General features: G+C 41.3%; 1 protein-coding gene across 1 annotated transcript in view; it reads left to right on the forward strand.

Annotated features, from left to right (window-relative positions):
• The window catches only part of PPP3CA (protein phosphatase 3 catalytic subunit alpha), a 136,765-nt gene that overhangs the window by 111,953 nt on the left and 2,907 nt on the right, over positions 1-21,905 (forward strand). Inside the window, exons 9-12 of the mRNA XM_030449764.1 lie at positions 5,513-5,638; positions 7,814-7,888; positions 13,637-13,721; positions 16,914-17,011. Coding sequence (XP_030305624.1) covers positions 5,513-5,638; positions 7,814-7,888; positions 13,637-13,721; positions 16,914-17,011 — 384 coding nt within the window. The remainder of the gene's footprint in view (positions 1-5,512; positions 5,639-7,813; positions 7,889-13,636; positions 13,722-16,913; positions 17,012-21,905) is intronic.

Genomic DNA, 21,905 nt, shown 5'->3' on the forward strand with positions numbered 1-21,905 from the left:
CTTGTATCTTGAAATGAGCACTACTGTTTACTTCCTCCTATTGCCTGTAAAGTGAAAGTTATTTGTGTTCTTCTCTGAGCAAAACAATTGTTTTTTCTCTGAAATTCATTGAAAGTAGCCCCATTGCAAAGGTATCAGTCTTCTTTTGAAAAGAGATATTTTTAATTTGAATTTCTGCCTGCAAAGGAAGCAAGCCATGTTTAATTGTGGGGTTTTTGTTTTTAAAACTTGCAAAAAGGAAGTTTTTTTTTTAAGACATCTTTTTATATTATAAAACTTCCAGTCTAAAAGCTGCCACACCACGAGCTGCATGCAAGGGAAGGAGACTCCTGGCTGTGAAAAAGAGAGGTTTGTGCATGTGGGTGTTCTCACATGGAACCTGTGGACAAATAAAGCATTCTGCAAAAGGCAAGCAAACAGCTGCCAGTACAAGTAAATCCTGCACAACCTCAGAAAGAAGGAATGGGCTGATACTCTGGACAGCATCATTGCTGTTGGTGGAAAAGTGTGTTTAGTTTGGGCTGTCTGCTTTGGGGAGGGGCAGAGCACTGAGGGGTCTGCACAGAAAGCTTCACCCTGTGGAAAAAAGCTTTTTTTGTCTGAAAAGAAGTTTCCATCCCTGAAGAAGTTCTGTGCAGTTCTGTGCAGGTGAAGGCAGTGGGTGAACACTGAGAGGCAAACATTAAATGTAACCCAAGGATTTCTAAGATGGAAAATCACTGCAATTTGAACCCCTAAAGTTTGGGTGGTGAAGAGAAGTGTCCCTCTGTGTCACCTTCCACTCCCTAAGAGAGGGTCATTTCCCTTTGGTGCAGGCTGCTCTGCTGTGGAGATGTGGAGAGGATGTGGGTTAGGGGAGAACTTTGCAGAGTAGGGATGATGGTTGGACTCCATGATCCCAAGGGGCTTTTCCAGCCTGACAGATTCCTAGAAAGCCTCCTCTGGTGAAAAGCTGTAGCCCAGGTGATGGTCCCAGGTCTGGGTGTGCTGGGTGAGAGCTGCTCAGGTGATGCAGCATTGGCTCTGGGGTGCCACTCTTTACTGTATGGCTTACTGTGAATTTGGAGGCTGACCTTGATAAGCTTTTTTATGAACTAATTCTGGATTTCACTGCCTCCTTTTCTGTTCTTAGAAGTTTTGATGCAGCATTTCATGTGACTGAGTGTGCTGGCTCTTGGCATTGGAAGTGCATCACGTGTAGGTTTTTTCTGCTTCACCTGAGCAGTGTTTGGGTGCTGGCTTCCCTGTTCAGGAAGGAAAAAACACCATCATCCTCAGTCAGTCCCAAACATGGCTACTTGCTGCCTTCTTTGATTTTCAGCAGGTGAATTACCTAAGAGCCCAGAGCTCCTGACTGCTCTCAGGGGGTGAAGGAAGGCGTTTCCATACAGAAGGGTTATGGGACAGATGCTCCAGCTGACTCACCATGCACTGCTGCAGAACCTGATTGATTTTTCCAGGTCATTTAGGGTTTCAGTGCATGGAAAGGCTGTTACTCTCTTATTAATAACTACTTTCCTTTCTAGGGTGCATTCTTAGTATGCTGCTCAGTGTCACTGAGCTACTGAAGTCACCCTAATAAATTGCTGAAAGGTTGTGTCTCCCACTGGTGTGAACAGGTTGTTTTTAAATGCAGTGCTGTTTCAGATAAATACATTTTCTCCCCTTAAAGCTGCGAGGTCCAGGAATACTCACTTCCTATCCCAGGCTGATAATTCTCATACCTGGAGCAGATGTACTTGCTTGTGCTTCAGTGTGGTGCAGTTGGTTGTCAGTGTTATCCAAGGGATTATTCAGTCCCTGCTGGAGAGCAGCCACTGGGATCAGAGATGGACTCAAAAAGGGAAGCAACATTCCTAGTGGATGAGGAGCTTGGGCAGGAGCAGCTGAAGATGAGGGACCCAAACCAGACCATGCTCAGCACATCTGCTGTTGATAATGCTGCTGTGAGCCCTCTCCATGGGCTGTCTCACAGCACCAACCCCCACGGGAGTCTCTTGTGGCTTTGCTCTGCTGGATTCTGGCACTGCTGGGGTTTTCTTTAGCCTTATGGTCACTGGCCACTGCCTCCTGAAGGCTGTGTCAGTAATTTCTCCATCATGTGGTTGCTGGACCTGTCACAGCCCCAGCCCACACACAGGCACAGCTTTGGGTGCCAAAGGTGGTTTTGCCCCTCAGGAGGCTCCTGTCAGGGGTTCCCTGTGCAGTTCATGGGCACAGAGCTATACACTTTGGAGACTCAGAAACTGCCTAGATTTGGGGAGCCTCCTCACTCCCCTCTTTCCAAGGCTATTCTTCTTTATTTTGATTAATGCCTTCCATCTTCATTACAATAGAGAGTTTTGGCAAAAGGGAGGAATTTCTATATATATGTTTTTTGGCAACTCTCAAGCTTCTGTTCAGTGTTTTCATAGCTTTCTCAAACATTTTGTGCTCTCGTTTATGTTATTAAAAGAAGTCAAAAAAAGGTACTCTAAGATTATTATTATTATTATTAAAACTTGTTACAAGAAACCCTTCCTCCTGAAGGGGATTCAAACTGCCTATGCAAGAGGAGAAATGTTAATTGGATTGTGATAGCTGCCTGTGAATTCATGGCCTCAGAGGTAGATTGTACTGATCAAGAAACTCAGAGGAGGTTGTGTAAGTCAGCACAGCCTTACCCCTGGCTTTGAAGGCACAATCACCAGCAGAAATTCTCCATAGCAACAGAGAGAGAAGGTGCCAAAAATTACTGCATTGTATGGTTTGCTGGCCTTGAACCATGTCTGAACCTTCATTCCCACATTTAATATTTCTTAATGCATTAATTGGGACTTGCTGTAATGCTGTTTGTGCCACAACAAGAAAACAAAATTAAAAGAAAAAAAAAAAAGGCAGGATTTACAGAAGTTATATAGAGGCAGGCAATGTATTTGTAAATCATTGGCAATACTTCATATTTTAATGTCTGGCTGTCACTTCAGTAAGTGCATGCTTTTTGGCTGAGTGAGCAATTTTAACTAGCTGTCTAAAGGCAGACTATTATCTTCTGAGCATTTTTAAAAGATTAGGTTTTGGAGTGGTGAGATAACCACTAGAGAATCCAAAGCTATTAAAAAAAAATACCGTGATGTCTCTTCCAAACATGCTGCAATGTACATGTGGTATTGCTGAAAGGAAAAGCAGATGATGAAGGGAAGGAGTAAAGTATTCAGGGGAGTTTGGGATACTGGAAAAATCAAAACCAGCTGCCCCTTGGTATGCTTGTTAAGGTATCAGATAAGTAATATATCAGTGAAGTGGGTATGAAGTATCAGCGTGTGGCATACCATAGGTAAACGTGAAGAAATGTCCCTGATCCAAATGGATCTACCAGGCAGATTGGTTTTATATTGGAATGAGGCAGAGTTATATACCTGGAAGACAAGGAGGGGCCCTGAGAAATAACAGCAGAAGTAAAGTAGCATAACTTTCTGTCTGCCCTATCATTTTTCTTTAATGCTTCATCTCTGCTGTAGTGCTGAGGCCTTGTGATGGAAGGAAAAGCTTTCAGAGAGGAGCTGTCAGGGTATCTGGGCCATCTCATTGCTGATGCAGGGAAGTTTGCCAGAAGTCATTTTTTGCAGTCTATTGACAAAATCTCCAGTGCTGTTGCACTGTTTCTGTGGAAGATGCAATTGCTTATGTGAAACAAAACCCTTCAGAATTACGTCAAGGTAGATTTCCCCAGCTACAATTAGCCCCATTTCTCTGCTGGGTTATTTACATCATTACCTTGTATGATAAATCATTTTTTCCTTTGATGAAGTTTAAAACAGCTGAAGCATTTTACTCACCCTTGACCCTGAACTGTCTGGAGCAGAAAATGCTGTGGTTACTTAGCAACTCTGCTGAAGGAGAAGGCAGAGTCCCAGTTGCACAGTTAATGCTGAAGTTAATTTGACATTAAATCAGAAATTTAAATTCTTTCTTCACATATGGAGAACTTGAGAGACCTTTTCTTGTATTTCTTTTCTAAGTGCAGGATGAGTTTTCTGAAAAAAACCCAAAAAAACCCCACTCAAGAAACCAGTTTCATTGTTTGCTAGAGTTATTTTATCTAAAAACATGTTGTTCTAGCCTGCTCATCATTTTTTTTCCCCTTAGTTGGAAATGTTACCAATTAATTTATACCGAGAAATGATTCAGCAGATCTGGAGCAGGATATGTAATGTCTTTGGGTAATTCTGAGCTATCAGTCATGCAGCTTAATGTTGTTCACATTGCTTAAGGCCTTAATTTAGCTCCCAATATGCAGGCTTTTAAAGCACCATTCGAGATGCCAGCAGGATCTGAAGCATCCACACAGGCTTGAGGGGTACAGGGGACAGGGGTGCTCCTGGCTCTTCTTTAGCAGGAAGCAAGGATGTGTCCCAGGGGGGCTCAGGTGGCTCTGGGTGCTTTGATTTCACCCTGAGGAAGTTAGAAGAGCTGTCTCCATAGTTTCTTACCTGAGTATTTTTCACCACCAGTCCTTAGGTACCCATGTTGAATGCTTGAAGCTAAACAGTACCAGTGCCCCTTGCCTGCTGTATTAGTGTTTCATTGCATTCTAATGTGATTTCAGCATCTGATATCTCAGTTTACTAGCACTGGAAAGAAGTATAATGTCATTTGGGATATCTGCACATCTTCACTTTACAAAACATTAGCTTTTAAAACTCGTTTACAACAGTGAGGACCAAAATGAGGTTAAAATGTGTGTGGCTGTTAAGAATAATAAAATAAAATTCTTGCTCTGCTTGGTAATTATATACGATAGAAATGTGACTGGTGGCTTGGTCTGCTAGCATCCATCTGAGTATGGATTTGGAAAGAAAAGTACAGGAGTTTCAGACTGAATTAATAAGCAACTGAACTCAGAAATGCCAGAAATGTTTTCCTCAGTTACTGGTTTCATAAGCAAATGAACCCGTCCCATTTTCTTGGGGCTCTGTCATTAGTGACCACGTGCCCCATAACCATAAAATCTGCAGCAGATTCTTGTAATTTCAGGGCAGGTGGGGTTTCCAGTAGCTACTTAGGCATCAGGTTAATGTGGGCTAAGGAATGAAGCAGGGATGACACCCCCCAACCTTTTCTGAGCCAACAGAGGAGCCCAAAAAGATGTGTGGCTGAAAGCAAGCGTGGGGCCAGAGAAGCTCAGGGAAGCTCCTACAGTTACTCAAAAAGCATTTTCTTCTTGCTCCAGGTCAACTTTCTTCTTCTGACTGCTTAGCAACAGCCAGAACTGTACAAGTGTAGCAAGAGGCAGTTTGTTTAAATATCATCTTAAAGAGTTATCCCAGAAAATATTCTGTGTGTCTTGTGCTTGTAAATGAAAGAGTTTTAAATTCAGAAAAATATTTGTGATGCTGCTAAACTACCCTTACCTTGTTTTATGAAGGGTTAGGTTATTTTAGGAGACCTCTGTGTCTGTCTCTGCCAGGCTGGGAGGCAGTGGCAGGCAGAGGGCTGGTGGCTCAGCTGCTGCTTTCCTTTCTCCTTCCAGCTGCTGTATTGAAATACGAGAACAACGTCATGAACATCAGGCAGTTCAACTGCTCCCCCCATCCCTACTGGCTTCCAAACTTCATGGATGTCTTCACCTGGTCCTTGCCATTTGTGGGGGAGAAAGGTAGGTCTGGAAATGGGCTCGTAGAATGGTTTCTGAGTCATTGTGCATGTGGCCTTGGTGATCTGAAATGGCAAGAGTGACTTGAGAGAGGTGGCTTGCTTCTGGGGACAGATGTGAAGAAACTTCAAAGGGGCAAGTGGTCACCAGAGGTTGATGACACTTCTCATAGGGTTTTCATCATTTCCACTCTTCCCAGGCTGTGATGCCATCATGTTTCTGCTCTAGAAATAGATTTGATGACATTGCAAGCCAGAGGTGCATTCCCTTGAGTAAAATGCTTTTTAGTTATTCCTTCAGAAGCTCTTGGGCATTCCCCTGGGTATTACTTTCTGCTCGAGGGACATCACAGCAGACCTGACTGTGCCACGGTTACATCCTTACCCAGCTGACCTTTCTCATAAGTTCATGATGGATTGCTTTTCCAACAGCAAGATAAGAAGCCCCAGTCTGGTTAGCTGTTCCTGGAGAGAGTAAAGAAATGGCAGGAGGAAGGAAAACCTGCTCCTCATCCCCTCCTCTGCCCAGGGCATGTGGTGCCTCCGTGCTGGCCAGAAGACTCCAAAGAACATAAATCAGGGTTTATGGAAACACCATGCTCTTGATGTTGCCTGAAGACAGCTTCATGCTGCGGATGGCAAGCAGACAAAAGCCACAGAAACACTTCAGTCTAACTTATTACACGAATACATAATGCAAGCTGCTTGAACCCCAAGTCGTTTTATTCAGGGCCAGAGATGAAGCTTGCTTTGATCCATCTGTTACAGTATATTACTGCAACAGCAATTACTGCCAGAAAACTACAATAAACTCTTAAAAGCTGCTTGGAAAAACAGTTCTCTCTTAATAGGCAGCTGGAAAGACAGCCAACTGTGGCTCTTACCTGCAGTCATGACCAGCTTTGTTTCCAGCCACCCTTTTGTGCTGGGAAAGGCTCTGGGTGAGGCCCCAAGGTGGCAGAGAACAAAGCAGGTGGGTGATGAGAGAGGGATCAGCAGAGCCCAAGCAGCTGTTTCCACTGATGGAGACATTGCATAATCCACCCTGCGCTGCTCCAGCCTCTCCTGAAGCTGATAAAACCCTCTCATTTGCTTTGGGCCTCTGCTCCATACCTGTTGTGGTTCTGTAGGATGCAGTCTGAGGTCTTTTTCTCTAGGAGGTTCCCATGAGTTTCCTCCTCAGGAATCTCCTGGCCATATCCATGGAGGTTCTGTGACCCTGAACACTCCTCCTTCATCTTTTTTTCTGGGTTGTTTTATTTTTTTCTTTTTTGCCTCCTTCACGTGTTCCTGGGGGTCACTTTTAACAATTGCTTGGAAGGTTCAGAGCCCCAAGAAGTGCAATGAATGTTTTCCCTTTCTCTGCAAAACAAAACTAGTGGATGTAAGTGTTGATATTCTGCACAACTTTTTATTTATTTTCTTTTTTTTTTCCCCCATAGATTTTTTTTTTCCCTTAAAGGCCAACCAAGGTAGGAAGCTGTTTTTCTGGTGGCTGTTAATGTGGAAAGTCTTTCCACTAATTCTGTCAAAGGAAAATATTAAATCCTTCACTAATGTAGGAAAAATATAGCTGTGTTCCACCCTTCTAATATGCTAAGCCATCATATTTGTCACAGGAGAGGATTTGAATAACAACTTGATTAAAACATTTAAACTTTCAACCTGAGTAGCTAGTGCAAGGCTAGACATGCCTGGTAACCCCTTTAATGATGCATACTGGATGTAGATGTAGTGGGTTTTGTCCTCAATCTGCTAATCATTTGACATTATACGTTTTAACTTTGGCTTTTTTGATCTCTAAATTCCATTTCTTTGGTTGTGAGTCTTGCTGGTTTGGGGTTTTTTTGGTTTTGGGGTTTTGCTTTGTTTTGGCTAGTTGGTTTTTTTGCCTGAGGCAGACCCTAAATTGCAAATTGCAAAAAAAGAGAAATTGAAACACTTTGGTTTCTGAAGGTCTGTTTGTTGTGGTGTTTGTTGTATTTGGTGCAATTCTAATGGAAACCTGTACTCTTTATTAACTACACAAGACACTTTCAGCTTCTGTTCCTACCTGCATAAAACAAAGTCATTGTTGTTTAAAAACTAGGTGCCAATTTTCATTAACACAGCTACAGGTTGCTCTCTGACAGACAAGGGAGTCTGAATATCAACATTTTGCATTTATTTTCCATTTTAGTGACAGAGATGCTGGTAAACGTGCTGAACATCTGCTCAGATGATGAACTGGGAACAGAGGAAGATGGGTTTGATGGTAAGAGCCTCCTGCCTTTTGTTGAGATTGCTTGCCTTGAAACCACATTAAAAGTTTATTTAGTAGCTTACTGGGCTCTTTTTCTGAGTCCCATTTAAGCTCTGTGCTGCTGAAAGCAGCTGTGGTGCAGCTCCAGTGCTTGCTGCATGAGTTGGGAAGAATTAATGGAACTTCTGCCCTGTTCTAACCCTTTTCCTTGCTCTTACTCTTTTGTTAAAAAAGCAATAATTGTGTTTCTGTCCCTGAAATCTGGGTTCTGTTTGAGTGGGGTTAATTTTATGCACCAAGATGACTGGAATTCCCATAGGAGGTTTCATTATATCAATGAAGTTATCTTCCTACAATGAAATAAGCTTTCTGCAGAGCTCCTTCCAAAAGGCAGGCACTGCAACTTGATAAAATATTGCACTAGTTACATCTTCTCATGCACTTACCTATCTGAAAGATACATAGGAAGCAATCTGATCAATAAAAATAAGCATACAAACACAGCTAGAGAATGTTCTGTCCTGACATTTCTGTCCAGAAGAAAGGAATGGTCACTTACATTGCTGCTTGGGTTGGAGTTTATGTGATGCCAAGTTGCCTTATACCTGTTAATTTGATTGTAAATGATATTTTATACCTTGCAATGGGGGGTTCTTGGAAGTCAATTTATTTTATTAGACTTTATTTTCTGATAAGCCAAAAGATATCCCTTGAATCCCAAATATTTTTACTACGAGTGCTCTCAGTGTTTGAAAAAATAAACTAGGAAAAGAACAGAAATACAACAAAAAATAAATATGCCTGGAAAAATCTAGCACTAGCAGATGTTCTCAAGATATTTCTAGGTAGAATGAATGATCTGGGAGAATGAAGAACTTTCAAGAAAGACAAATATTTAATGAAGTTGTATTTAATAATTAAACTTCTCTCTCAAAGTCTTTATTTTTAATCTTTAGAAGAGGAAACTAGATCACAGGTTTTGACAAATGTTTCTCTTGCAGTGGAGAAGGGTATGGATGATACCCTTTGCTTTTATTCTGGAAAGGCTGATGGAATTCCCTGCTCTGTGTCCTCCTCACCATGGACATGAGCAATTATCTTGCAGGACTTGAGGACAAAGACTGAATTTATTGAACCCAGTAGTCAGTGGAGAGGAGAAAACACCTGTTTGAATATTGTGATTGATTTTTTTCTCATGAAATTTAAATAAGTAGCCAGGGTGTAATAAAAGCAGGATGTGGAACAGTAAGGAGGCATACAGTGAGCAAAAACTGTGTCAAATTAAATACAGGAGCAACAAACCCATGTGCTTAAAGTCCTTGGCTGAAGGAAGCACTGAAGCTCAGGCTGGAATCCCACTGAATGCTTTTGCCAAAGCAAGATCTTGATAAGATGGACTTGTGAATTAATTCACCATTGGCCTCAGACTTGCTTCTAAAGTTGCCCCATGAGCTTCCTCCTGAGTGCAGCCTGCCCAACACCTGGGCTCTCTTTGTAAGGCTGAAGTGTCAGCATCCTCATGCCTGAGGATGGGCAGGAGCAAGATTCCAGAAGCCAGGTCAGACATGATGATCTCTGGGGAGATGAGCCCTCTCCAGCTGCAGGATGGCTCTGCATCCTCTGCAGGTTTCTGGGAGGAGGGTGAACCCTCTCCCTCTCTCCCTGGGCTTTTTGCTGTGCCAGGACTCCAGCCTTGCAGCATTGCAGGTGTTCTAAGCAGGGCAGGCTCAAATCCTCAAGGCTTGCATGTGTGTGCACTGCATAAGGATGCCTAACAGTGTAACAGTGCCCGATGAGGAATAATTAAAGGGTTCCTGGTACTGGAATGCTCATATTCTTGTCTAAATCTGCTTTCAGTGTTTTGCTTTGTTGGTTTTTTTTTTTTCTATATGACTAATTACTGTCTGTAAAACATTATGATAAGAAAGATATTAGGAATTTCTCCTTCTTTAGCATGTGTAGTTAAAACCAGAGCTGGCATATGTTCCTGTCTGCTTTCCTGATAATCCCTGAAAGCTGTAAACTGGGATCTGTGGCACTGGTGCTGCAGCTTGCTGGGGGGCACACTGGTACCTCCAGCCCCCTGAAGTGGTGGGCTCATGGGCATCATACACAGGGAAGAGAGTGAAGGACTTGGGCAGAAAAGCAAATTGGAAGGTTTAAATTTAAATAGAGGCTGATATCTTTAATGATAGGTTCCAATTCATTATCTGTACAACAAAGAAAAATTCTCTTTCTCTCAGAGGTAGCCAAGTTCCCTCTCTGCATTATTTTTTTTTCTTGACTTTTGGGGGAGAAAAGAGCAGATGTATTTCATGTGTATTCTTGATGAAACAGACTGGAATGATTATTAGCTCAAACCTGTTTCTGTAAGGGCTGTGTATCCACAGCCTTGTAGTGGTTCAACATTTGCACAATAATTTCTGTCCAGCTTCCTTGGGGGACTGCAGCACTACAGTCCTCTTCACCCCCTGACATTTCCCATAGGAGATGCCTGGTATCTGCAAAAGCCAGATGCATTTTGTTTGATGGAATGATTCTTTAAAATCCTCACCTACTTTTCTATCATCAGTAGTTTTCAGGGCTCACTGCTGATTTCCTTTCTCTCCTTGCAGTTTGAACATGTCCCAGCCTGGGTCCCCACAAGTAATGAGAATGATCCATCACTATGGTTTGCATTGATCTTCTCATACACTTCATTGCCTCTCTCTTCTCACTTCCCCCTTCAAAAGAAAGTCCCATCAGTATTGCCTGTCCTCACTGCATGATCTTCTTGTGAACCCTTTTTTTCTTTCTTTTTTTTTTGTTGGTTGGTTTGTTCTGAGTCATGCATGTTGCATCTAGCCGTGAGCAGGATGCTCAGCAGGATGTATTGCCTTCTTTTTTCCTCCTTTTTTTTTTTTTTTTTCTCCTTTGTATTCCTTAAGGAGACACATGGTAAGAATCTGATCAAGCTGTTGCAGCAGTTTTCCTGCAGGCATAGTGAGAGAAAGCCTAAATAGCAATTGTAGTGCCCTTTAGCCCATGTCTCCCTGCTGGCCTTTATTGGCCTTTTGGCTCCAATTGCTTCAAAAAGGAGAGGATGTGATGGGTCAAGTTTTCTTCTCTCTGGTAGTTTTCTCTTGCCATATTTTCCTGTTTGCTGTGGTGGTTGCAATATCATCTGATCCAGCAGAACAGGCCTGGGGTGAGTGTTGGCTCATGTGCATCAAACATCTCATAGCAACAGGAGCTGCAAATACTCCTCCCCAGCCAGCAGACAGTCAGTCCTGCTTTGTTTTAATTAGTGACATTTCTGGCCTCATGCATTTGCCTGGAAAAACGAAGCAGCTAATTAAAAGAGTGCAGTAATATAACAAGCAACCTGACACAAGTGCACTGCTCTGGATGCATCACTGTCACCATTGGGTATAAAAACACTCCCAAAATGCCTGTGTTCATTTCTCTGTTGCCTCCAACAGCTCCCAGCCATCCCATGGGAAAGCTGCCTCCCAGCACTGGCTGAAGGATCTGCTCCTTGGTGGGAATGCAGAGCTGTACTAGGAGCCAGAAAAGGGTTTGGGGGGGTGGCCATCCTTTCCTGCTCCACATGCCTTTACTCTGAAAAGTTGGTTTTTTCCTTTCTTTTCCCCCCATTATTCTCAATCTGTTCCTTTCCTTTTGGATGTTCCCTGCTTAATTTTTTTCTCTTCTGTTTTTCAGACTCAAACATTGTGTTTCCATTGATGTTGTCAGTTGTTCTGTGTTACTCTTGTTTTCATTCTACAAACATCACTGATCTTTTTCTTTCCCCCCCTTTGGAATTCCTAAGAAGATCCCACTTATGCACAGAAGAAAGGTATTCAGTAAATTGGAAGGCTTAAGTTTCCTTAATATTCACAGTAGTTGATTAGCTAATATATAAGGTATTGGGAGACCAGTGAGAGAGTTGAGATTGGCTTTTTTCACTCAGAATTGTCTTCTAGCTGCTAATTCCTACATCTCAGACTATTTTCAGAATTCATAGTCTTATTTTTTTCATTGCATTTCTTCCTGCATCTTAATCTGAAGGTCTAAATTACATTACACAGAAGTTCTATGTATCCAACTTGCAAGACCTGTGTTTGGACGCTGCAAATCCAAAATCCACTTAAACTTGTTAAATCACTGAACTAAGATTCAAAGGTGTTATTCTATCTCCCAAACATTTTTCCACTCCAGTTTCCATGGAGTGTTTTTTGCTTGCTTGTTTTCAGTTCCTTTCATGCAAATAAGATTTGTTTAGATATTGAATAAAAATTAAAAAATTAAGAAGGAAATCAAGGAATTAAGAAAGTAAGGAAATCTGGTTGAGACCAGAGTCTTTTAGGTGTATTTTTTAGTAACCTTTTGGGTATTGATGAGAAACAAAATACCACCCTTGAGCCTGTTTGGTTTATTATGAAGTTTGTTGGTTGTTTTTTTTTTTCCCTTTCTTTCATTATATTCCAGTGTAGAGTATTCTGTTTCATTTTGGTCATAAATTGCATTTCCAGTTTTCAGTTCTCATCTGTTTGGGAAGTTACAAGGTTGAATAGAGTTGTAAGATCAGCTGGAACAGTGTGGGTCTGTTATAAGTGACACTTGGGGGGAAAAAGTTTGAATGCTTTCAGTGTAAATAAGGCTGAAATCATGTCTTGTGGATCTTGAGAGTGCAATTCAGCAAGCTCTCAGTCACTGAGACAGGAATGTGCCCCCTCTGAACCCACTGAATCATTGCTGTTGAATTTTTTTCATTAGGTTTCCATAAATTTTCATTTTCATTTCATGAATGCATTATGTTTAATACAGTTACAGCTGAATTAACAGCTGTTTCACCCTCTCTTTATTGTCTAGAATCACACGTTTATGCTTAGGACTTTGTATCTTTATTTCTTTTGTCTTTATTTCTTTTAATATCTTTCCTATAGATTTTTATCTCTATATCTGGGGGACTTGAACCTCACCTTTCTGAGCATGGCTTCTTTCTGTTTGAACTTCAAACCACATGCTCCTTATTTACAGACTGTCTAGGAGGGCACAGCTGGCAATGTCTGGGCACCATGCATTTAGCAGATACCCCAGAAGGGGGTTGGATGCAGCAGCAGCATGTGTGGTTATAAAGCCATCTGATTTATGGTTTACACTGCTCAGCAGAGGGGTGGGGATGCCCAGCATCCAGTTAGCAGCCTCTGAGAACCCAGACTGGGAAGGTCTGTGGGCTGGGGCAGGACATGCAGCCCCACCAGCATCCCTCCAGCATCCTCTCTGCCTGCCCAGTCACCTCCCAGTTCATCAGACTCAGCCCTCACCCTGCCAGGGTTTAAACAGGAACATAAAACTCAAAGGTTACAGAGAAGATTTTAGCTTGACTGTTGTTTAACTGCTTAGTTTTTATACTTTGGGCACTGTTCATGCTGAATGTATTTGTGGCATTTGGACTGTTTGCTAAGGAAGTTGGTTCTGAGAATCTGTTTTCTGAAAATGTGTTTGAAATGGAAAATGAGCATATATTGGTGGGAATATGTGCAGCCTTCATCTGTAGCAGGAAAAGGATCACAGCTAAGGTATTAATAACTAGATTGTTCAAAAGTGATCAGTCTTGAGGTGTAAATAACAAAAAAAAAAGGTAGGATTTTCTGTTCGACTACAAATGTTGCTTACTTTGGCAAGCCATGGCATTAATGTTGGGGGTTTTTTTATTTTATTTAAAGTTCAGGGTAGTGTTGTGTTGTTTACAGATCCTTAATGTGTTTTCCATAGGAGCAACAGCTGCTGCTCGGAAGGAGGTTATAAGGAACAAGATCAGAGCAATAGGAAAAATGGCTCGAGTTTTCTCTGTGCTAAGGTAAGGTTTTGGGCTCTTTCAGATTTATTTTTTTTTAATGCCAAAGGACATCTTTGAATAATTACTTGGAGCATTCCAGTAGAATGGTTTAAAGATTGCTTTATTTATGCAATATTGCTATTTATTATGGCTCTGAATAACATTCTTTTGCTGAAGGTAAAAGAGGCAAACAAATAGAAAGACATCAGCAGAGAAAATGACGATTGTGCTTTTGTGTTTTTTTAGACTTTTGCTCACCAGCTGCATTATTAACTCTTAGCCAGTGTTTACTGTAGAGAAAGGGTATGTCCTGCATCATGTCTCATTAAGAAGGATGCCAGCTCTTGACTGAAGATGATTAAAGATGAAAGCATTAGGGTCACTTCACTAAAAATCCAGGGAATCATTGTGCAGACAACAGCAGCTCCTGTCCTTGGGCTCTGCTCCCCTAACACATTAACATGAGGAACTAATTGCTGCCCAATGTTTAGAACACTCCATTTGATGTCTCTAAGCAGAAAAGGAAACATTCTGTACTGTGCTGAAGTCTAAATATAAAAAATAGAGTTCTCCCTCCCTATTAGCAGAGGGGTGGGTTTTTTCCACATGATATTCTGTGTTGCTCTGCTCTAGTCAGTTCTCAGCTATTCTGGCCAACACAGAATCAAAATCAAGGGATTTTTAAGAAAGATGTGTTGGCACGATTGTACAGTTGGTATAGAAAGAGGAAATAAAAATAGCTCCTTGGAGATTACACTCTTAATTTCAGATGAAATTCTTAAACTCAGTTGATTTGAGACTCTTCTCCAGTGGGCAGGTTGTCAGTGGGGCCACCCCACAGCTTTACATAGCATCCTGAGCTGGAGGGCTTTGTGCTCCCAAGGTCTTACATGTGCAGGACCAGTGATGCACAAGCTGCTTCAAAGTGGTACCCATTAAAATAAAAAAAAAAAAAAGAAAAGTTGGCATCCTGCCTATTCCCTGAACAAGATGGGGGAGCAATCAAATGTTTCCACCTGCTTCTCTGTACCAAGCCTGGCAGAGAGCCTGGATTTGACATTGCCACCACCTTCATAAAACAGCAGCATTATTTTTCTTCTGTGGTAGTTGAGCAAACAAAATTTGGGAAATCTGGATTTCTCCCATAACCTTGAACTGCAGCTTCTGCCTCCATTTTATTTTGTTGCAGAGCATCTTCTGAAATGTAGGTTTATTTAGCATTAAACCTGGAATTAAATATACAGAAAGGCCTGAAATGGGTGCTCAGCTGATATATTTGGGTTCTGATAACTTGCAGGTAGTTGACATCACTTGCAGGTAGTTGACATCTGAAAGTCAGACTTTCAAAGGGAACTGTGGAGAAGGAGCCTTTTCACTGGTTTCAGGGACACAGAAGGGTAGAGCAGAATTCTTGCCTGTGCTTTGTTTAAAGTGACATCCATGAGCCTTATAGCTTAGGGTTTTAGCACCATCTGAAACTTTGAGCTCTCTGAAATTATTTCACAAAAACCAACATATTGAGGCACTGAGGGAAATCAGTCTTGCTTATTCCCTGAAAAATGATCAGATTCATCTGAGGGTTGTTCATGGTAAAGTTTTTTACCAAGTTTCAGAAATTATAAATGAGCTTTGTAAAGAGCAGCTGTCCCAGATTGGCCTAAATTTAATGGGAGACCTGATGGTTCCCTGGCATTTCCTCTCTGCAAGCTTCTTTCTCAAGTGTGGCTTTTCCTGGGGTGTATTTAGACAGGAGGGGGCTAAATTAAATATTTAATGCATTGATTTTCCTTCTTTTTGAAATGGAAGTAAAGGACATCAAATAGAGAATGAGGAACATGGCTGAAAAATCTCAGCGTTTGTGATACAGAGGTTTCTTGGCAGTATGAAGATTAAAGATCATAAAAATACAGTGAATAAACTTTTCCTGTTAAGGTGAAGCTATAAGTGCCATTGCAGTTTAGTTAAAAAACACAAGAAACCAAAACAAAGCCAAACTAAGACAGACTGAATTAGAATACAGATCATGCATTTGCTTGCAGAGGCAAATAATAATGAAAAGGAAGCAAAAACATTGATGTATAACTCTTGATGATGAAAATGCTATGTTAATTCTGGAAATATTTGGCTTTTGCATTAGTTGTTGCAAGGAAAATGGTCATAATTTGATTTTAGCTGCTACACACACAAAAAAAATGCATGCAAGAAGAATGATTTTCAAGCTAAAAATGGAACTTGAAGTCTATGTAGTAGGTAAACAGGAGTTGTTGGAAATAATGTGAGTAATTCAGGGCGTGTAGGCCTGAAGAAAATTGTGAGATGCAGAATGGTTTTGTAGAAGTGTAAAATGAGAGATGGTTTTGATGGTCCTCAAGTGAGCATGGACCTGAATTCCATCTTTGTGTTTACCTCCTCCAGCTTAATGTCACTGTATATTTCTGGGTAAAGCATTTCAAACCAGGCTTCTCTTCAAGAACTGGGGTCAGATTTGATGCTGAGAAAGTATGTCAGCACAGACAGCATGGCAGTGCTCATAGAAAGCTCTGGTTAGGGGCTTGTCTGGATGGAGCTGGTGTATCCCTCTTCCCATGTATTAAAACATTACATGTCATTTAAGACCAGCAAAATGCATTTAGGTTTTTGAAAACATTTTTCTTTAATTCAATATAATTTTTAGCATCCAAAACTATTAAGAAAAGTGCTAGTAAGGCTAGAAGTACTTCTCAATTTTAATGAGCTTTTAGCTGCTTCCTTTTTTCTAAGTGCCTGATGCTCATTAATAAATAATGCACCTGACTGGTAGTGTAGGCAAAAGCCAAACAACAATTTCATCTGATTTTGGACTGCACAGTGTGTATTGTTGGCAATAACAGCTCCTTCCATCCCCCTCCTCTCAGGTTTGTGGGTTTATGTGTGTGTATTTCATATATTCAAATGTCTGCCATGTTTCCTAGCTGCAGATTCTGGTGTTAGCTCCAGTGGGAGTCTGTGCATGGTGTGGTGCAAAGGGGAAACAATTCCATAGCAATGGGGGGAACTGCACTGGGTTCTGTCTGTCCTGGTGAGGAGGTTGGAGAGAACCAAATGATTGCAGGACATTTGTAGCTGAAGGTGTCTGAAATCCATGCCATGGGGGGGTTTTGTTTGGTTTTGTTTGTTTGTTTTAAGACAATAATTTACCTTTGGGTTGTTTCTTGGTTTTTTTTTCTCCTGTAGAGAAGAGAGTGAAAGTGTGCTGACCCTGAAAGGTCTGACCCCAACAGGGATGCTGCCCAGTGGAGTGCTCTCTGGAGGCAAACAAACCCTGCAAAGCGGTAAGGGAGCTCGCCTGGCTCTGCCTGGCTCTGGGGAAAAAAAACCTCTTGGGTTTCAACAGCAGAGCCCAAGAGAAGTAACTGCAGTCTTTTCAGGAAAGAAAAAAAGTAATAATGAAAGGACAGAGTGAAAGAGGCAGTTTGTTGTGCTGGAGGATCTGTGAGCAGTTCATGTAAGGTCACTTCTGGAGGCTGATCGAGTAGTACTGATTTTTGAAGGAAGTAGGGGGGGAAGTCCCTGAAAATCAACTGTTTGGAATGGTAAATCAGCACTGTGTGTGAAGTGCAGTCTTGCCACAGTTTACAGCTTCTTTTGGGGCTCTTTCAGAGCAGCCTTTGATACAAAGAGTACTGAAGCTTAGATAATGACACTCAAACTCTTACTTTATCTGATTTGTTCTTTCTCACAGAGAATCACCAATGTGAAATAGCTCTAGAATTAGATTTCCTCTCCTAGCAATTCTAGGTGACAGCATGAGAACAATTTTGCTCTGATTTAAGCCCAAGTGAAGGGAGGCTCTTAAAAACACCACGTTTGCCTTGGGCACAAGCACAACATGGATTGGCAGTTCAGTTTTGTAGGGAGTGCTGCTTGTTCCAAGAAACCTCCAAGTATAGACTTAGTAGGGCTATAGTAGAGCTGCCTTTGACATAGTCCTTTTGAGATAAGGAGCTGCAAAGTATTTCATTTACTACTATAAGCTCTCCTTTTTCTCTCTAAGTGTATTCTGCAGAGTACATTGCAGGCACACGAGATGTCTCTCACTTATTCAGGCTCTGTTGGCAGTAGATGCAAGAAATAGAAATGCTTTATAACCTTTACACTGTCTCAGCCTCTTGTTTTCTTCTTTCCTTCCTGGAGCATTCTTTCTCTGTATTTTTCCCTTTACTGTCTCTTTTACCTAGAAGAACCAGGTACATGGTGGTAAACCTTCTTAGAGTCCTCTTTTTTCCCCATCCCTTGTTTTTTTTTCTGATGACTTGTGTGCTGCAGACATAGGAACGTTCTGCTTGGAAAATGCTGCAAAATGATTCCACAGGATGCCTTCCTTAATGGGGTTTTTCTCTGTACAGTTGCTTTACACTTGTCAAAAAATTTGGTCCAAGGAAACTGCTGTTGTTGCCCTGGCAAAATATTAGGAATTGAAAAGAATTTGAGAAAATTGCCTGATGTTCTTACTACAAGTGGCTAAAAGGAAAATCTCCTCATCCTGCAGTATTCTGGCTTAGGAAAACATTACCTGACACAAGTTTCTGCATTAGTTCACATGTAGTACCCCATGCACCAAACCCTCTCAATTTTACATAGTTTCTGTTACACATTCATACTACCATCCCTATTTACAGAAAATATTAGTGTGTTCTGTTGTGGAAGTATACATTCTAGCTGTCATTTTTTTCTAATGTGTCAGTGCTGGTTTGGATCTGTTTATTCTTTTTAATTCCTCACCCTAGTTCCTGTGTTTCATCTTCTTTTATGTTTGCATTGGTTTCATTCCTTGGTTTTTGCCATCTCTCTTGCTCTCTAGGTTGGGAGGCACAGGCTCAGCTTGGTGCATGTGGGTTGGTGCCTCTCCTTTCCCCATGCAGCAAGACAACAGCTTGTATTGTATTTTAGTATTGATCTCAACCCATATTTAACATCCCAATTAAAAAAGAAAAAACAAAACCAAAATGTTTGGGTTTTATGGAGGACAAAAAAACTTCTATGTTAGGAAAAATAAGACAAAAGAGAGGAATTCCTGAAACCTTGGCTTCTGGAGCTGTTCTCTAAACCAGAGAAGTTCTTGAAAAGCAAAATTGCTTTTTCAGTCTTTGAGCTGTACTGTTGCTATATTGGGCTGCATTTTCTGATGTGCATCAGCTGCTGAATCTCTTGGCTGTAGCAGCAAGTTGATGGGGAAAATTCAAATTAAATTACGTCTTTAAGAACAAGGAATGGTTTCAACACAGTGGTTACACAGAGTGTATTTATAACACTGCAGCAACTTCCCAATTACCAACTTTCCTCTCTCTGACCAGGCTTTGCAGTTTTGGAGGTCCAGCAGCTTTCAATCCTGTACCCGTGTCCACTGAGTTAAATAAAATATTAGAAGAATGCTGTTTGCAAAGACTGGGTTGACAAAAAGGACATTTACAGATGGAGCAAACTGGGAGAGATTGCAAGCAAAGGCAAATCTGTCAGAGCAAACTCAGTCCCATGCTGTGGGGAGGTTTCTTTTAGTCAGATGAGAGGGAAAAAAATCACTCCTAGAGGTTACATATGTGGCTTTTTTGCCTTGTGGTGGCAGCTAATACTTTTCGAGCTGCAACTGTAAGCAGTATGAATTTTGTGTGATGGCTTGATGCCATTTGTCATTGTCTTTTGACAGGGCAAATCAAACTGCTCTCATTCAGAGCTGGAAAATTGATACAAAAACCTTTGCAGGTCAGATGTGCAATATGGAAGACATTTCAGCTTTGTCGTTCCTTTGAGTCGAAAGAAAACTACTCAAATGTGTCTGTAAAAACTCTTAGCTCGTGAAACTCCTGCTTCAAAACAAACTCTAGCTTAATTCAATCTGCAAGTTAGTGTTTTTCTGTGTAAGCATTTCTCTGTGTGTCTGTTTTGCCAAAATCCAGCACTTAGAGTAACGTGAGTGTTGCAGCTCCTTTGCTATTCACTGACTTGTTCTTCGAGTTAAGATCCTCTGCTCATTTTTCTCATTCGTTTTGCTACCCCTTTCTTCTCTTCAGCTACTGTTGAGGCTATTGAGGCTGATGAAGGTAAATTGGCCAGTCCCCTTTCTGTTGGTGCCACAACAGATAAGGGCTCTGCTGGGTGTATTCATTTTGCTGTAGCTTGTACAGATTGTGTGGGTGTTGGGCTAACAGTTGTGGCTCGGTATTAACCAAAATGTAATTGCTTTAAAGGGGAAAATGGTTTTCTTTCTTTCTTTCTTTCTTTCTTTTATTTCTTTTTTCCATTGCTGCTGTTGTGGTTTGTTATGTTTTAGTTTTGGTTTTTTTTTTCTTCTTTCTGGAAGTTACAATCACGTTGGAATTGCTGTATGTGGAACTAGGCACTGAGTAATGCCACAGGAGGGGATCAGGGGACTTGGATGTCATGGGACATAACTCAGCAGCAGCTCCGAAATGCTCTGTGACACATAGCTCAAAAGCCATGTGCTGGAGGCTGCCTCTTGTCTCTGCCTCAAACCATCCTCAGCAATCTCTGGTCAAGGCTTTTTTTTTAAAGACTCCCTTTTTGTTGGGTTGTTTTTCGTTCCCCCTCCTTTTTCTTTTTTGCTTCAGTTTGTTTCCTTTCTTTTAGGTCACTAGTACAAAAAATTTATTGGTCTTTTGTTACAGTTCAGCATGTTTCTGTTTCTCTTTAAAAATAAAAAACGAGACATTTGTCTGCAAGATGTCTGCTTCCTCTGGTAGTGGCAGTTTACACACTGGATATTTGCATTAGAGCAACCATTAACACCAGCACCATTCTAGCTACAAATATAAAGTAACTGGTTGCCTGGGAAGATTCCTGAATGTATTGAAAACTCTGGTGCTGTATCAACAGACCTTTCATTTAACCCTTAAACAATTTGTAATGCTGCCATTGAAACTCTCTAATCATGGGTTGCAATGTAGATGTGCAATATTCATTCAGCATTATCAAGTTTTGGGAGAAGAATTTTCAGAATTCCCCTTTAAAACAAAATTCTTCAGTTGTATTTTGTTCTTGCCCCTCTCAAATTTTCTGTGGGTATATTTTTTTTTCAGTCAATTAAAAAAAAAAGAAATTAAAAAAATCTGCTGATGGCTGTCTGTTGGTAAGATGTGCCCTTTTGGCTACTTGGATTTGTTTTTTGATTTTTGTCAAGCAGTGAATGAAATTACAGAACAAGCAAGTAAGAGAAAATACAACTGCTTTCTAAATAGCAGTGAGTAAGCTGCTATTTATGTTGGAATTATCTATTCCTCTCGGCAATCTCTAATCTGCAGTGTGCATTCTTGTTGACAGTTTGGCTGTTTTCTGTGATTTTCTGTGACTATGTGTTGTGTTTTAGTATACTTTCAATGTAAACTGCTAATACTCATTGTCTGACCAGCAGCTAGGGCAGAGCCCCTTCCTTAGGGTGACAGACCTTACCTTAGCTGCTTGAGGTACAGCTGACTGAACGTGCCCCCAGCCCAGCAATCTGCCCTCCCACTTCATTCTTGATTTGCCACCCTTGCTAATTAGCCACAGGGGCTGCAGATCTCCTGGGGAGCCCATGGAGGCAAAGAGGATGGAGAAAACATCTCACCCCTTGCCAATTGTCCCTCTATAGTTGGGTTCAGGGCCCCGGAACACCAACTGGGCTGTGCTGCTGGCAAGCTCCAGGACACAACGAGTGTTTCAGCTACAACACAGCCATCCATTAAACTGCTGCTTTACAGGATGGGGCTGGGTGCTTGTTAGACATCTTCATGGCTGTGCTAGATGATAAAGTAAAGGAAAAAAGAACAAAAAATAAACTGGAACCAAAAGTGAAAGCAAAACTGACAAGCCCTTGGAAAAATGCTCACTGTAGGGCCTGTCCTGTTTTCACTGCTCCATCCCTGCTCACTTGACTAAGCACCATGATGTTGTTGTTGTTGTTTTCCTGAGTTGAAGTCTAATATGTGTTAAAACCCCTGCACTTCACAAAGTTCTGATGTAATGGTTGTGAAACTGGTGAAGGGACTAAATCCTGAGGCAAACAAGATCTACCCATTTCCACAGGAATGGCTGGCAAAAATACCAGCATGAAAATGCTTTTCTTGCTGCCCCCCAAAACGCATGGAGTGGTAGAGTGGTACCAAGGATGTTCTGGGGCTTGGGGTTTGTTCCCTTTTTGTTTTTAACAGAAGTTACCAGCTTGTCCAGAGT

The sequence above is a fragment of the Calypte anna genome, chromosome 4A (genome assembly GCF_003957555.1).
Source record: "Calypte anna isolate BGI_N300 chromosome 4A, bCalAnn1_v1.p, whole genome shotgun sequence".
Taxonomy (NCBI): domain Eukaryota; kingdom Metazoa; phylum Chordata; class Aves; order Apodiformes; family Trochilidae; genus Calypte; species Calypte anna.